Here is a 17,537-nt window from a genome sequence, read left to right on the forward strand (position 1 = left end):
GACCATGGTGGACTGCAGACACTGAAACCTGGTGTGAGGAAGTGTGAGTGTGTTTTCAGTTTGATTCATGAGAACTTTGAGAAAAACTGGATGAAATATGTAAAAGAAGTGAAAAAAGTTCAAAATGATGGAAAATGTGTTTGGTCAGAAATGGGCGTGGCCTAAACTGACATTTATCTTGAACCAATGAATCCATGAAACAGAAATTTCCTTCTGTTCGTCACAGTTCAGGAGTTAAAAGAGAAATGTTTTATAAATGTCCACATGGTGGCGCTACCTGCTCCAAAATGTCCCTCGTGTCTCTCCTGCAGATAAAGTTCATTCATTCATACTGACTTCAGCTGTTTGGAGCATTTGGACTAAAATGTGTTTGTAACAGACGACAGTTTGAGATGAAAATAACAGACTTGATGTGCAAAGACCTTCACTTTACACCAAAGTTAATGAAAAAACATGAATATTACTGAATATCACTGTAATGTTGACTGTTCATGTTCTAACTGAACTGTTAAAGGTCCACTTACTCTGTATGTCCAAAGCTTTCAGTCACATCTCATGGTCTTCCTCAGTGATGTCTCAGTTGTTGGGACTCAGTAGGAGCAGGTTTGATTATCAGCAATAAGTAATAGTTATCAAAGATAATCATTAAAAATCAATAAAAACATGAATATGAATGAATAATTAGGTGTTGCCACCCTGAGGTCAGAGACCAATAACCAAACATCAGAGATATGAACAGTGACCTCATCAACAACCAATCACAGGAGACATCAGCATTATCAGTTAGAGTTCAATAGTGTGTGTGTGTGCGTGCGTGTGTGTTACATCACGCAACGTTTTTTTAAATAAACTTTATTGTCATATATTATTTATTGTGTGTGTGTGTGTATTGTAGAAAACATAAGATAAATTAATCACAAATAAATTGTACTAGGGCTGGAATATATGGCTGAAAACTGTATCACGATAAAATTGTTTCATATCAGTCGATATCAATAATTATTTATTTTTTTAAAATCTATTTAAAATAAAGACCAGGGGGAAAATATTCAATTTAAACACTTTCATTGTAAACTTCCTCTGATTTTAATCACCTCAGTTATCAATCAATGCAGACAGGGAGAAGAAATGTCAACACAACCATTAAAAACACTCAAATAAATAAATGTACACATAAGTCTGAGTGAAGATTAACACTTAACAATTATCTCTTCACATTAAGGTGCAGAAATAAACATTAAACTTAACAATGGTGCATGAAGTGTTTTAAAATATGAGCGAAGTGCTTTCACAAAATATTCACACAATGAGAAGTCTGATAAATAATCATCAGTAATGTGAATATAAAGACAATCTGGGTAAAAAGCAAATAATAGAACAGTCTGGTAAGTTCAGAACTTTACATCATTTTACTGTTTTCAGCCTTTAAAACCAGGAAAAGAAACACTGATGTCATATCACCATATCACGATATCCATATAACATCGATACATTGCCCACCCCTACATTGTAATATATAAAACATTATAACAAGCATTATAAAAGCAACTTAGAGAAATTTAAACAATCTTAAAGATGAATAAACAATATTTCACAGCAACTTATAAAATGACGTCACAATGTTTGTGAAAAGATGAAACGTCTTTAAAGCTTTTTAGTTTTTGGAGACTCTGCAGACAGAATCAGAGAAAGTCTGAAGTTCAACATCAAACTAGTTTTTGTTTGGAAGAAAATGAAGAAATGTGAATTAGTGAATATGATGTTTGCATAAAAGATCAAGTTATCAACCTCACTGTTGTTAGACTCTCAATAATAAGAGCAGACTCTCTGTAATAGGAACCAAAACTTTATTAGTCTCCCACATTAATAAGAACATCTGAGTCCAAAAGTTACTGAATGAGTACAAACATAAAATAAATGAGACAAAGATTCAACTTCCTTTTAGCAGAAGGAACATAAAGAGGAAACATCAGGTCTAACATAGTGAATACATTCATTGCAGAGATAGTAATCTGTAACATTTATATGAATTTCTTTCATTGAATCAGAAAAGAAATGAAATGTAAATATGATTGACTTGAGTTGAATGGTTTCGGTAAAGTAGTTCATAAATCAACAGATGATAAACTGCAGCTGTATTGTGTCTCGTTCTCTCCATCAGATGCCTGTGAACTGGAACTGGATCCAAACACAATGTACAGAAAACTCAAACTGTCTGACAACAACAGGAAGGTGACACGTGTGAAGAAGGATCAGTCATATCCTGATCATCCAGACAGATTTGATCACTGGCCTCAGCTGCTGTGTAGAAATGTTCTGACTGGTCGCTGTTACTGGGAGGTCGAGTGGAAAGTAAGAGTTAATATATCTGTGAGTTACAGAAGAATCAGAAGGAAAGGAAACAGTGATGACTGTTTGTTTGGATTGAATGATCAGTCCTGGAGTCTGGACTGCTATGATGATGGTCGTTACTATGTCTATCACAATAAGAGAGAAACATCCTCCTCCTCCTCCTCCTCCTCCTCCTCCTCCTCCACCTCCTCCACTGTCTCTAACAGAGTAGCAGTGTATGTGGACTGTCCTGCTGGCACTCTGTCCTTCTACAGAGTCTCCTCTGATACACTGATCCACCTCCACACCTTCAACACCACATTCACTCAACCTCTGTATGCTGGGTTTGGGTTCTTGTCCAGGCTTTGTTCTGCTTCCTCAGTCTCTCTGTGTCCTCTGTAGGAGGGAAAGAAAAAAGAAGAAACTCTGCTGACTGAAGATCAGATCACATTTACATCAATTATAATAAAGTCCCAACGTCCTCAAACGTCCTGATAAGCAGTGTCGTAGCTTGTTGCTCAAAATGAGTCAAATTCATATCAAATAAACATTATTAAACATAAATAAACAAGTTGGAAATATAACATGTGATCAGGTTTTGTACCTGCTCCACTTTTATCTGGGGATCAGCTGATTGATTTGGCCAAGAAGCCATCTGGTTTCTACACTGATTAATGTGTTATGTGCTTTTTTTACCACTAGGTGGCACAAAGAGGTGTTCATGAACGAGGACAACAGGTCAAAGTTCAGCAGAGTGAAGTTTAATGTCGTCCCCATATGAGGAGGCAGGAGGTTAAAGTTCTTGTTTCCTGGTGGAGCTCCGCAGGGTCCAAACACGCTTCCTTCAATTACAGGTTACCATAGCAACAAGAGCGACGCCTCCGCTAGCTAACATTAAACTTTAAACAGCCTGATGAACACCTGACGAGTCACTACTGTAATCTACTATTTTTGTACATTACAACATATTACATATTAATTACATATTTTAAAGATATGAAACCATAAATGTCAAGAATTTTATACCCTCAAAAAGAATATCTGACATCCTGAGAATGAAACTGTAGAACTTTTATTTCATTTTGTCCCCGAATGTAAAAGTGTAATAATGTCAGTGAGATGTTTAACTGGTTTCATTTCATTTAACCAAACATGAAAAGATGTTCGCTACTGTTCGAGTGTTGTGAAATAATCTAAAGATCAGTCTTTAATAAAGTGAATTAATGAACCCAGCATGATAACTGTCCTGTTATTAACTATTAATATTATTATTACTGTAACGTCCGATGTGTAGAGGCTTTTAAAGTCACTCTTCTGTTGATAAAAACTCAGGAACATAAACTCTTTCAGAGAGGACCAACACACTCCGTTTAGTTAACTTCTTCACACGTTTTATTCAACTAACCACAACGTCGCCCCTAGATGACATCAGCCCTGCACTCAACTCTCCAGACATGACCAGTCGACATATGCTGCATCCAACTCTTACATGCGTCCCCCCTTACAGTAAGAAATGTCCCCATTTCTAAGAACAGAAAGGAATGGCAAACAGTACAAAAAAAACAGGACAGTTGCACTACAGTACACAGAATACACAGCAGGAAAAGTGTGCATGTCAATAATCAATAAACACAACTGTAAACCACTGTCTGGGTAACCCACAACCAACAGACAATATATAATAATAATAAGTACAAGAAAACATAGCAGCAAATCCCACAGGAAAGCATAACAAAAATTACACAACAGACACGCTACTTCCCATAAAACACATGGAATCAGAAAACATGAGCATGTATAAAACAATTACTCCAACACATAATCCCTAAAGCGGACAGGGGGTCGCGATGACCTACCCACCGGGAGATCTTAGGAGGGGCAAGTGCCCTTGCAGAGGAATCATCAGAACCAGAACCTGGTTCAAGAACAAAGTCAAGGGGGTTCAGGTGCAGGGCTAACAGGCGCAACAGCAGTCTCTTCCAGTGCAGAGGGCGGGGAAGGGGAGAGGAAGGTTCTACGGCCCCCCAAAGGAGAAGCCACAGGCAGATTGTAGCTCTGTAGTCTGTCATAGTGGATGGTCTGAAGAGGTGGCTCCTCCCCAAACGGGCTACAAATCCGATAAGTGACCCCCACCTCATCATCCCTGTCCATACGCCGTTGCACCAAGTAAGGCCCCTTCCAGTGGGGAGCCAGTTTATGGCGGCTCTCTGTGGGGTCATTCAACCACACCAGGTCCCCGACCTAGTACGGTTTGTGCCTCAACTTGGTATCATAGAAAGTCTTTTGTCTCCTGCTTGCCACACTGTTGTTGACCTTTGTCTGACTAAAAGCAGTGTCCAAGCGCCTGAGGAGAGAACTAGCAAAGTCCTCTGTGGGCCCCTTCCCCCGGGCTGCCCTGCACCAGTGGCCTCTGCACCACATCCACCGGCGTCCGGGCCTCCCTGCCGTGTGTGAGGAAGTAAGGTGTGAACCCAGTGCTGGAGTGTACACTGGTATTGTAAGCAAAAGCAACCTGCGACAGGAAAGAGTCCCACTCCCCCTCGCACGAAAGGAGCATTTTAGCCAACTGATCGATAAGTGTCCCATTAAATCTCTCCACCATACCATCCGATTTCAGATTGTATGGGGTGGTATGGGCATAAATGTTTCACCACCTCAGATTCGAACTGTCTCCCCATATCCGCGTGCAGTGTTTCCATCACACCATGTTCCAAAAATAACTCTGAAAGAGACACTCAGCAACTGTGGTGGCCTTCTGATCAGAGATGGCATACAGGTTAACGAACTTAAAGTCCTCAACAACTAAAACATACCGGTTGCCTTTAGATGTGTACGACAACTAGAGTATGTCGGCTGTGACACGTTGGGAAGGCCTCTCCGCCTGTGAAGTTCTCATAGGGGAATGATGTCGGGGAACTGGGGGACTTCCTCCTCTGACAGGCATAACACTGATCGCACCAAGTTTTAATGTCACTGTACATAGTGGGCCAGTAACATACACTTCTGGCACGTCCCAAGATCCATTCATAGGCAAGGTGAGCTGTCAAAGGTGTGCCATGCAGGTGTCCCAGGATCTCGGGGACCAAGACAGCAGGGACAACCATTTGTGTAGTCTGCCCCACATTAGACAGCCGCACCACTCTGTGCAACAGTCCATCAATGAAAGTCAGCCAGGGAAACTCATGCCACAGTCTCTTTAAACCTCGACTAGCATCTTTCAACCTCCACCTAGGGGGTCTCTGACCAACCTCCAGCGAGGCCAAAACCTGCCCGATGTCAGCGTCACTCTGTTGGAGCTCCCTGACTTAGGAGCCGTTGTGTGACAGGGTGTAGATTAAGTCCTGGTCTGCACGAGCCTGAGGGTCAGAAGGCAAACAGGAGCTGGGGCCCGCTGTAAGGGCCGTGGTGAGGGCGGGAGTCTCTGCAGCTCACACGATGCTGGGGTCATGGTCCATAATTGTCTGGGTACCTGTGTGCACAAGAGTGTGGGTAGCATCAGAGGTATCACCGTCCACTAGCTCTGCACTGAGTTCGGGTCTGCGAGAAAGAGCATCTGCGTTAGTGTGTTGAGCCCCACTTTTGTGCACAATTAGCCAATCATATGGGTCCAGTTCCAGGGCCCAGCGGCTGCGACGCCCCGTTCTGTCATTATCAATGGGGAGCCATTGTAGGCCCAACAAAGGCCAGTGATCTGTAACAATGGTGAATGGGCGAAGACCCAAGTAGTGTCTGAAATGACGAACAGCCCACACTATCGCCAACAACTCCCTGTCATATGTAGACCACCGTCGTTCGGCTGCCGTGAGGGAGTGACTAGTGTAAGCCACCATTTCTCCAGACCGTCAGCGTCTTGCGCCAGTACTGCCCCCACAGCCACCTGTGACGCGTCAGTGTAGAGAGTGAAACGGTGGGTGAAGTCTGGGTGCCCCATTATAGGTTCTGCACAGAGACGGTCCCGCAGGAACTCAAACGCCTCCTGGCAATCTGCAGTCCACCCAAACGGGACGTCCTTTCACGTGAGGCGACTGAGGAAGACCACATGGTCTTCGTCTGAAATATCTGCCCCAAAATCTTCACTCCACTGTTCCCTGAGATGGTTCAAAGAAGGAGAAGCCACTCTTTGAATGGTGCTATATAATCTAGATACGATTCCACGTTCCAGAGGATCCCATTCTAAAAGTTCCTCAATCCAGCCACCTACTGGGGGAGATGGGAAGGAGGCAAAGTGTTTCTGGACTAGAATGCGTACTTGCAGATATCTAAAGAAGTGAGATCTAGGTATGCCATGTTCCCCCACAATGTGCTCAAAAGATACAAAATTGTTTTCATGAAAAAGGTCCCTAACACACCGTAGTCCCTTCCTAAACCACAATTTGAAGGGTCCATCATTGAAGGTGGAAATAGCCCATTTGATACAATAGGTAGCAAAGAAAGCGTCTGTTTGTGTTTAAAACTGGACCTGAACTGGGACCATATCTTCAGTGAACCATTTACTGTGGGGTTGACTGTCTGGCTTTTTTGCTACACAGTAGTGGTACACAGAGCATCGCTGGTAATGACACTGGTTTGCTTGTAAACTGTTCCACCTCCGCCCATACAGTCCCTCCAGAAATTCAGCAAATGAGCCTCAAATCTATTCAGAAGTTATATTTCAGTTATATTTCCTCTTTACTATAAATATAAGTTTTCTCATAGAAGACGCTGCAGTAACTCTTCAACCTAACTTTGCTCGTCTATGACAAGTTTATGTTCAAGAAGACAAAATATGATCTTCTTCTTTTTTATATTGTTAAGTTTACAGTTCACTGAAAACACCCAAAATACATCAAGCTCATAATACTGCAGTACTTTTACTGTAATACTGCATACTACATCGCTCATAATACTGCAGTACTTTTACTGTAATACTGCATACTACATCACTCATAATACTGCAGTACTTTTCATGCAGTACTTTTACTTGTAATGGAGTATTTGTACATTAGTATATTAGTAGTTTTACTGCAGTAAAGTATCAGAGTACTTCTTCCAGTACTGTTAGTAGTGATAATATGAAGCCTGCTGAATGTCTTTAGTTCAGAGTCACTTTGAGTTTGTTTCTGATCAGATTAAATCCAAACCTGAACTCATTTCCAGGATCTAGAAACTAGTTGAACTTGTTCTATGACGCAGCACCTGGCAGGTATTTTTCTCTCTGTTCATTTCCTGGTTGCAGCAGTTGTTTAACTTTTCTCTCTCAGCTGTGACGCAGATATTTTCTCCGTGTGAAGCTTGGGTAAGTGACAGTTTTCAGTTATTTGACAGTAAAAAGTGTAAAAAGCAGAAAGTGAAGCTGCTGTTAGTGTTGAGAGGAGCTCAGCTCAGTTAACAGCTGACTCTGATTAGTCCAGGACTGAGTGGGAATCAACTTTGATCCAGAACAGACTCAGACGCATTTGTAGTTTTTCCTTTTTCTCTCAGTCCAACATTTAGTCAGTTTGGTCTTTCTATAATATTATTATAAATACTCAGTTGTGTACTATATAGTAGTCTATATACTGTATACTATGGAGTAGTCTATACTACAGAGTATACAGGGAGCAGATGTTAAATGTATCATCATGTTAATGGAGGTTTTCCTCTGACAGCAAACAGCTGAAGACTTTCTGATATTTAATTACATTAAACTGATGAAATGTTTACTGTTACACGTTTTGAATGCAGAACTTTTACTGTAATAAAGTTATTTCACAACTTGACACTATTAACGTCACAGAGATAATTAAATCAGTAGTTTAGTACGCAGGTGACTGTAGGACAAACTTCATGATGAAGACTGATGTTTGTGTTGCTGCTCTTCATCATTTAAAATGTTAATTAACTGATCAAACTGACTTTTCTCATTCACTCAGTTCTGATGAATGAGATGTCATGTTTCTAAAGCTCCAAAGTCTCTGTGACTGGATGTGAACTGAGCAGCTGAACATCTTCCATGTTGTAGTGAGTGAGTGCAGCTCTCCCAGCAGCTGTTTCTCTGCTATGGATCAGTGTGAGGACAGAGAGGAGGGAGTCCCTCCCTCTAAAAGCTCTCTGTGTGGGGAACATGACAGCCAGACCAAAGCTCAGAGGTGAGATGAGGATCTCTAACTGTCCATCACTGTTCTCCACTCACATCACTCCACCATCATTATTCACACTCACTGTCACATCTGACACTCAACTACTGAATAATAAGTCACAATAACTCAGAATGAACTACTAACTTTGTGAGTTAACAAAGAGCTCAACCACTGATTAGTCAACTAATCAACTAAGATGAGACAGCATCTTTCATCAGATGACATTTTGATGAACAGGAGAACGTTTCTCATCCACTGTCTTCTTACTGATTTTCATTCTGCTTCTAAAACGTCAGCTGCTGACAGTCTGCTCAACATTCATCTTTTTAAACTCTTTGATTTGTTGTTTGTTTGTATCAGGATGCAGCAGCAGAGAGCAGACTCTCCTGAACCCAGCTGTGTGTCCATGAAGAGTGACTGGTCTATGGAGCCTCCTCTTGTGTTTAAAGATGGACAACCTGCTGATGGAAGGTAAGAATTTAACATCCAGTAATCAGAGCAGCATTTACAGGAGTTCATTTAGTCATCATGACAGAACATCTTTAATAAGCTGTGTGCAGATTTGAATCATTAAATGTCCTTAAACGAGATGTTTTCTCCACAGAGTTCAGCAGCAGAGCTCAGAGGTTCCCAGTGATCAGTCTGCACAGCAGCATCAAACACAGCTGGACTCCATATTTATGGTGTGTACATGTACAAACACACCTTTTACTATTAACTCCATCAACCACAGATGAAATACTAAAGTAACATTCAGGTCCTAACAGTGTCCATGCTGCTCTGTTTAGACCAGCAGGCCTTCAGACTGACACATGAATCACATGTTGTGTTCTACCAGTTTAAATGAAATGTTCACTTTATCTTTCTGTTCCAGCTGCTGGAGGAGAACATCGTCAATTTTGTGAAGAACATGCTGAAGAGAGTCCAGAGGGGTCTGAGTCCAGATGACCCAGAATGCTTAGAGAGTCAGAGTGAGGATGAGGAGGTGTTGGACGGTGAGGAGGAAGAGCAGAGGAGGAGCAGCAGAGAGGCATTTCTGAAGATCACACTGCACTTCCTGAGGAGAATGAAGCAGGAGGAGCTGGCTGAGCGTCTGCAGAGCAGTAAGAGGATTTTAACAGATTTAACATGATGGAGAGGCATCAGATCAGAGGCTGTTTGTCCTCCACTGATGAGCTGAATAAAACTGATGGAGGAGGAAAAACTACACAGACACATTTACATGTTCAGATTTTCTAGACTTTCTGTAGGATCCACTCACTGATTTCATTTGTTGTTTGTTCATTCAGGAGCTCGTGCTGCAAAGTGTCGACGTAAACTCAAGTCTAACCTGGAGAAGAAGTTCCAGTGTGTGTTTGAGGGGATCGCTAAAGCAGGAAACCCAACCCTTCTGAATCAGATCTACACAGAGCTCTTCATCACAGAGGGAGGGACTGCAGAGGTCAATGATGAACATGAGATCAGACAGATTGAAACAGCATCCAGGAAACCAGACAGACCAGAAACAACAATCAGACAAGAAGACATCTTTAAAGCCTCACCTGGAAGAGATGAACCAATCAGAACAGTGATGACAAAGGGAGTGGCTGGCATTGGGAAAACAGTCTTAACACAGAAGTTCACTCTGGACTGGGCTGAAGACAAAGCCAACCAGGACATACACTTCACATTTCCATTCACTTTCAGAGAGCTGAATGTGCTGAAAGAGAAAAAGTACAGCTTGGTGGAACTTGTTCATCACTTCTTTACTGAAACCAAAGAAGCAGGAATCTGCAGGTTTGAAGAGTTCCAGGTTGTGTTCATCTTTGACGGTCTGGATGAGTGTCGACTTCCTCTGGACTTCCACAACACTGAGATCCTGACTGATGTTACAGAGTCCACCTCAGTGGATGTGCTGCTGACAAACCTCATCAGGGGGAAACTGCTCCCCTCTGCTCGCCTCTGGATAACCACACGACCTGCAGCAGCCAATCAGATCCCTCCTGAGTGTGTTGACATGGTGACAGAGGTCAGAGGGTTCACTGACCCACAGAAGGAGGAGTACTTCAGGAAGAGATTCAGAGATGAGGAGCAGGCCAGCACCATCATCTCCCACATCAAGACATCACGAAGCCTTCACATCATGTGCCACATCCCAGTCTTCTGCTGGATCACTGCTACAGTTCTGGAGGATGTGTTGAAAAGCAGAGAAGGAGGAGAGCTGCCCAAAACCCTGACTGAGATGTACATCCACTTCCTGGTGCTTCAGTCCAAACTGAAGAATGTCAAGTATGATGGAGGAGCTGAGACGGATCCACACTGGAATAAAACGAGCAGGAAGATGATTGAGTCTCTGGGAAAACTGGCTTTTGAGCAGCTGCAGAAAGGCAACCTGATCTTCTATGAATCAGACCTGACAGAGTGTGGCATCGATATCAGAGCAGCCTCAGTGTACTCAGGAGTGTTCACACAGGTCTTTAAAGAGGAGAGAGGGCTGTACCAGGACAAGGTGTTCTGCTTCGTCCATCTGAGCCTTCAGGAGTTTCTGGCTGCTCTTCATGTCCATCTGACATTCATCAAGTCTGGAGTCAATCTGCTGGCAGAACAACAAACAACATCCAGGTTGTCTAAAGTGATGAAAGACAAACCAACACGTTTCTACCAGAGTGCTGTGGACGAGGCCTTAAAGAGTCCAAATGGACACCTGGACTTGTTCCTCCGCTTCCTCCTGGGTCTTTCACTGCAGACCAATCAGACTCTCCTACGAGGTCTGCTGACACAGACAGGAAGTAGCTCAAAGACCAATCAGAAAACAGTTGAGTACATCAAGAAGAAGATCAGTAAGAATGTGTCTGCAGAGAGAATCATCAATCTGTTCCACTGTCTGAATGAACTGAATGATCGTTCTCTAGTGGAGGAGATCCAACAGTACCTGAGATCAGGAAGTCTCTCCACAGATAAACTGTCTCCTGCTCAGTGGTCAGCTCTGATCTTCATCTTACTGTCATCAGAAGAAGATCTGGACGTGTTTGACCTGAAGAAATACTCTGCTTCAGAGGAGGCTCTTCTGAGGCTGCTGCCAGTGGTCAAAGCCTCCAACAAAGCTCTGTAGGTACACACAGAACTATCCAGATTAATGTGGTTTCATCTTTGCTCAATGAAGAAAAGTCATATTTACAAATGTTTTGTTTTGTTCTGCTGATTCTTCTCCAGGTTGAGTGACTGTAACCTCTCCGAGAGAAGCTGTGCAGCTCTGTCCTCAGTTCTCAGCTCCCAGTCCTCTAGTCTGAGAGATCTGGACCTGAGTAACAACAACCTACAGGATTCAGGAGTGAAGCAGCTTTCTGCTGGACTGGAGAGTCCACACTGTGGACTGGAAACTCTCAGGTCATTTTTTATGATTGTGTATATAAAGTAATATTTTGTTTTCCCCAGTTTCTAGTTTACATGATGAGTTCTTATACTAAACATATTTTCTGTACCTTCTGAGACGATGTGTTGTAATATCAGAGGTGGCGAAAGTCTTCTCATTCTGTACTAAAGTAGAAGTACTGATTCAACTCTTTACTCAAGTAAAAGTAAGAGAGTTCAGGCTCTGAAATGTTCTTCAGTACTGTTAGAGATTTTAATTATGCAGCCCATACGTCAATGGAGAGAGTAGACAGGAGTCCAGGATGTCTTGCGTTGAAAAGGTTTATTTACTTGGCCAAGGAGAAGTGAATGAATGATCAGTACACGTTATGTTCTGATGCTCCCTTCAATTCTGAAGTTTCTGTCCTCCAGGATTTTAAACCACACAGATAATGCCTCAGGTTGAGCCATGCACAAATATGGGCAGATCCAACACATCTACAATATACAGAATTTAGTCTAGTAGTCTATAGACACTCAGGACCTTTTTCCTCCATCCAACACTATATCAAACATCTCACTCCATTTACCTTTACCCCATTCAGGGAAAACAGTCAAACACATACCTGACCTCTGCTGCTATAGCAACACTATCAGAATGCCTCCTGTTTTCCCCAAAAGGAGCAGACTCACTGCTTACCACTATCTCAAGGGGAGACATTGTCTAAACCCAACATTTGGTGTGGCCTTGCTATGACCGCAAAGCCTAGTTTGACCCAGTGCATATTAATGATGGAAAATTCTAACAACTAACAAGTACAAACGTAATAGTACCTCTTTTGATAACCCGACAAAACCAAAAAGGTCCTGGGCACATAAAATAGGAGAGTTTTCCTCTTTTGTTACCGGGGGACATGGAGCAAACACACCAAAAGAACGTCACTTCACGTCTTCTTTTTATAAAGTCGGTGAAACAGTTTGACAATGTAAAGAGTAGAAAACAGGTGCAAAAGGGGCAGACAGCAGTATTTGAATGAGGGTTTTGTGTCTTAATGGAGAGTTTGGCAAGCAGAAAGCTGCAAGCGCAAAATGAAATGTGATCAGGTTCTAGTGGAAGAGGTTAACAAATATATTGAGTTATAACAAAAACAAATATTACCAGAAAAACCGACATATGGGAGAGTATTAGTGACCAAGTCCTGTGCGTATCCTGTCATTGTGCCTCCGTCTCCTCGTCTCCACAGTAACAGAAGTCATCTGAGGCCCAATGTGTATACCATAACGCAAAACATCTGTACATTTCTATCTTCTAACTGTGTTTAGAAATGTTATCAAACAATATTTACCTTAAAAGACATTTCTTCTGGCAAAGTAAAAACAGAATGGCATAAGATTAAACTCTGAGCTTCAGCAGTTGCAGCCTCCAGTAGCAACATGTGCTTTCTCTCCTTCTAGTAACCTAAAATGTATCTGCATGACACCATCTTACAGCAGGGGGCGCTGAGTGTGAACATAAAGGCCTGAAGGACAAAAATCCTGTTTATTGACGTTTTTAAGCTCATTAGATGAACTGTTGTGTGTGTTCAGTCTGTCAGGATGTCTGATCACAGAGGAAGGCTGTGCTTCTCTGGCCTCAGCTCTGAGCTCCAACCCCTCCCATCTGAGAGAGCTGGACCTGAGCTACAATCATCCAGGAGACTCAGAAGAGAAGATCCTGTCTGCTGGACTGGAGGATCCACACTGGAGACTGGACACTCTCAGGTATGGACAGATAGACACTCTTAGGTATGGACAGATGGACACTCTCAGGAATGGACAGACAGGTGGACACTCTCAGGTATGGACAGATGGACACTCTCAGGTATGGACAGACAGGTGGACACTCTCAGGTATAGACAGATGGACAGACACTCTGATTAACTGAGGGACTCTGGTTCATGTTTAATGGTGGATATGAGTGAAGGTGTATGAAGCTGATTGTGTCTTTGTCTCTTCCTCCAGGATGGACCATGGTGGACTGCAGAGACTGAAACCTGGTCTGAGGAAGTGTGAGTGTGTTTTCAGTTTGATTCATGAGAACTTTGAGAAAAAATGCATGAAATATGTAAAAGAAGTGAAAAAAGTTCAAAATGATGGAAAATGTGTTTTGGCAGAAATGGGCGTGGCCTAAACTGACATTTATCTTGAACCAATGAATCCATGAAACAGAACTTTCCTTCTGTTCGTCACAGTTCAGGAGTTAAAAGAGAAATGTTTTATAAATGTCCACATGGTGGCGCTACCTGCTCCAAAATGTCCCTCATTTCTCTCCTGCAGATAAAGTTCATTCATTCATACTGACTTCAGCTGTTTGGAGCATTTGGACTAAAATGTGTTTGTAACAGACTTGATGTGCAAAGACCTTCACTTTACAGCAAACTTCATGAAAAAACATGAATATTACTGAATATCACTGTCATGTTGACAGTCGCTTTAAGTTGGTTTCAGTAAAGTTGTTCATAAATCAACAGATGATAAACTGCAGCTGTATTGTGTCTCGTTCTCTCCATCAGATGCCTGTGAACTGGAACTGGATCCAAACACAATGTACAGAAAATTCAAACTGTCTGATAACAACAGGAAGGTCACACGTGTGGAGGAGGATCAGTCATATCCTGATCATCCAGACAGATTTGATTACTGGCCTCAGCTGCTGTGTAGAAATGTTCTGACTGGTCGATGTTACTGGGAGGTCGAGTGGAGAGGAAGAGTTGAAATATCAGTGAGTTACAGAGGAATCAGAAGGAAAGGAGTAGGTGATGACTGTGGGTTTGGATTGAATGATCAGTCCTGGAGTCTGGATTGCTCTGACGCTGGTTGTTACTCTGTCTATCACAATAACAGAAAAACACCCATCTCCTCCTCTTCCTCCTCCTCCTCCTCCTCCTCCTCCTCCTCCTCCTCCTCCTCCTCCTCTGTCTTTAGCAGAGTAGCAGTGTATGTGGACTGTCCTGCTGGCACTCTGTCCTTCTACAGAGTCTCCTCTGACACACTAATCCACCTCCACACCTCAACACCACATTCACTGAACCTCTGTATGCTGGATTTGCAGTCTGGTGGTTTGGTTCCTCAGTGTCTCTGTAGGAGGGAGAGTCTCTCTTTGTCTCTGTAGGAGGGAGAGTCTCTCCTGTGGACAGAAACTCTGCTGACTGAAGATCAGCTGCTGATATGATATATACTAGAATGCGCTTCAACTAGTAGCAGCAAAGTCTGGTAGCTCTGTAATTTTACTGAATTTGTATTTCTTTTTATCATATTTTTTGTCATATTTTTGTCAACAACTGTGGAAACTTCTGATGGATACTTCTGTGGAGAGAAGAGTTTATTCAATAGAAGAACTTTTTTCATTGAAATGGAGCAAGTCTGGAGGACACCACCCTATTCCAGCTGAGTTGAAGAGGTGTTTTTGTGGTTGTCGTGCTGGTGCAAAAGTGAAGGCTTGGAAATGGAGATATAAGCCCTTTCTGCCATCAGTCATCATGGGATATGTCAACTCTCTGCCCAACAAGAGTGATGAACTGGAGATATTGGTGAAGACTCAGAAAGTATACCGTGAGTGTAGTCTTATGTGTTTTACGGAAACGTGGTTGAATCAAAACAGACTCCAATGTGGATCTACCTGGCTTCACTCTTATACGATCGGACAGAGATGCTAAAGCTAGTGGCAAGAAAAAAGGTGGGGGCTTGGCTTTATTTGTGAACCAGAGATGGTGCAGTCCTGCGCATGTTACTGTCAAGGAGAAGATGTGCTGTCCAGATATTGAATTATTGGCAGTAAGTATGATACCATATTATGTACCAAGAGAATTCAGTCATATCATAACAATACTTGTGTACATCCCACCCAAGGCAACTGCTGAAGTTCCATGTGAAGTTCTACATTACCTTGTTGCTAAGATACAGACTAAACATCCTGAGGCACTTTAGATAATATCAGGAGACTTCAATCATGTTTCCCTCTCCTCCCACCTGACTGGATGTAGACAGTTTGTCCCACCAGAAAAAAATAAAACCCTTGATCTGCTGTATGCCAATGTCAACAAAGCTTTCAGAGCCACTGCCTTACCACCACTTGGCAGGTCAGATCACAACTTAGTTGTTCTGGAGACTTGTTACAAGCCCTGTGTGTGGAGGCAGCCTGCAACTAAACTCACAGTCAGGAAATGGACACCAGAAGCTACTGAGGCTCTAAAGGACTGCTTTGAATGTACAGACTGGAATGTGTTGCTGGAAACAGAGGAGAACAGTATGGACATTGACAGACAGGTTGACTGCTTTACTGATTACATCAACTTCTGTAGAGACACAGTCATACCTACAAGGACTGTACGCTGTTTCCACAATAACAAACCTTGGATTACTAGTGATTTAAAGGCAATCCTCAATGAGAAGAAGGCAGCTTTTAGAGATGGTGACAAAGCACGGCTCAAACAAGTACAATATAACTTGAAGAAGAGACTAAAGATGGAGTACAAGAAGAAATTGGAGAGGAATCTACAGCACAGCAACATCCATGAAATGTGGAGAGGAATCAACACCATCTCTGGTTACAACAACAAGCAAAGACAGCCAGTGGTAGGTGATGTAGAAAGAGCTGATGAACTCAACCAGTTCTTCAACAGATTCAATACAGTGGCCTCACCCAATTCCAATGCTGCTTCTCCTCCTCGTCCTTCTCCTCCTCCACCTCTTCCTATTCAACATGTGTACATCTCCAATGCAGGATCCACCCCCCCCCCCCCCCCCCCCCTCTTACACCTGAGTCTCCACCCTTGTCTGTCACAGAGACGGGGGTGAGGTTGGAAATGGGAAGACTTTGCTCTGGGAAGGCTGCTGGCCCAGATGATGTGTGTCCAAGGCTGCTCAAAGACTGTGCTGCCCAACTGTGTCAACCTCTCCACAAGATCCTCATCCTCAGTCTACAGTTGGGGCGAATAAAATGTCCAGCTGAACTTAATGACTACAGACCAGTAGCCCTCACTTCTCACATCATGAAGACCTTGGAGCGGCTGATTCTACTCCTACTGAGAGTTGAGGTCAAAGACAAACCCGACCCCCTGCAGTTTGCATACAAACAACACATTGGAGTGAACGATGCTGTCCTCTACATGCTTCACCGTGCCCTTGCTCATCTGGAGGAAACTGGCGCTTATGTGAGAATCATGTTCTTTGATTTTTCAAGCGCATTCAACACCATCCAACCCAACATACTCAAAAACAAGCTCACAGGGATGGGAGTGGATCTTTCCTTTATCTCCTGGATCACAGTATGTCAGGTTGGGGAACTGTGTTTCTGGGACATTAATGAGCAGCACAGGGGCTCCACAGTGGACTGTCCTGGCTCCATTCCTGTTCACACTGTACACAGCGGACTTTAAATACAACTCTGAGTCCTGCCACATCCAGAAATACTCGGACGACACTGCTATTGTGGCGTGAGTCAGGAATGGAAAGGAATCGGAATATAGGGATCTGATAAAAGCCTTCAGTGACTGGAGTCACAACAACTATCTCCTACTGAACACCTCAAAGACTAAGGAAATGATCATAGATTTCCGCAGGTTCAAGCCTCCTCTTCAGCCAGTGAATACTTGTGGGGTGGACATCGAGGTGGTGCCAAGTTATAAGTATCTAGGTGTTTACCTGGATAATAAGTTGGACTGGTCCCTAAACACAGACGCTCTCTACAAAAAGGGGCATAGCCGCCTCTTTTTCTTAAGGAAGCTCAGATCTTTTGAC

The 17,537-nt window shown here is 42.9% G+C and overlaps 1 protein-coding gene across 1 annotated transcript in view; it reads left to right on the plus strand.

Moving 5' to 3' along the window:
* Positions 1–17,537, plus strand: part of LOC133999159 (NACHT, LRR and PYD domains-containing protein 3-like) — a 68,847-nt gene that overhangs the window by 30,208 nt on the left and 21,102 nt on the right. The window contains exon 11 of the mRNA XM_062438341.1: positions 11,622–11,795. Within this exon, the coding sequence (XP_062294325.1) occupies positions 11,622–11,795 (174 nt within the window). The remainder of the gene's footprint in view (positions 1–11,621; positions 11,796–17,537) is intronic.

Source organism: Scomber scombrus, chromosome 2 (assembly GCF_963691925.1).
Source record: "Scomber scombrus chromosome 2, fScoSco1.1, whole genome shotgun sequence".
Taxonomy (NCBI): Eukaryota; Metazoa; Chordata; class Actinopteri; order Scombriformes; family Scombridae; genus Scomber; species Scomber scombrus.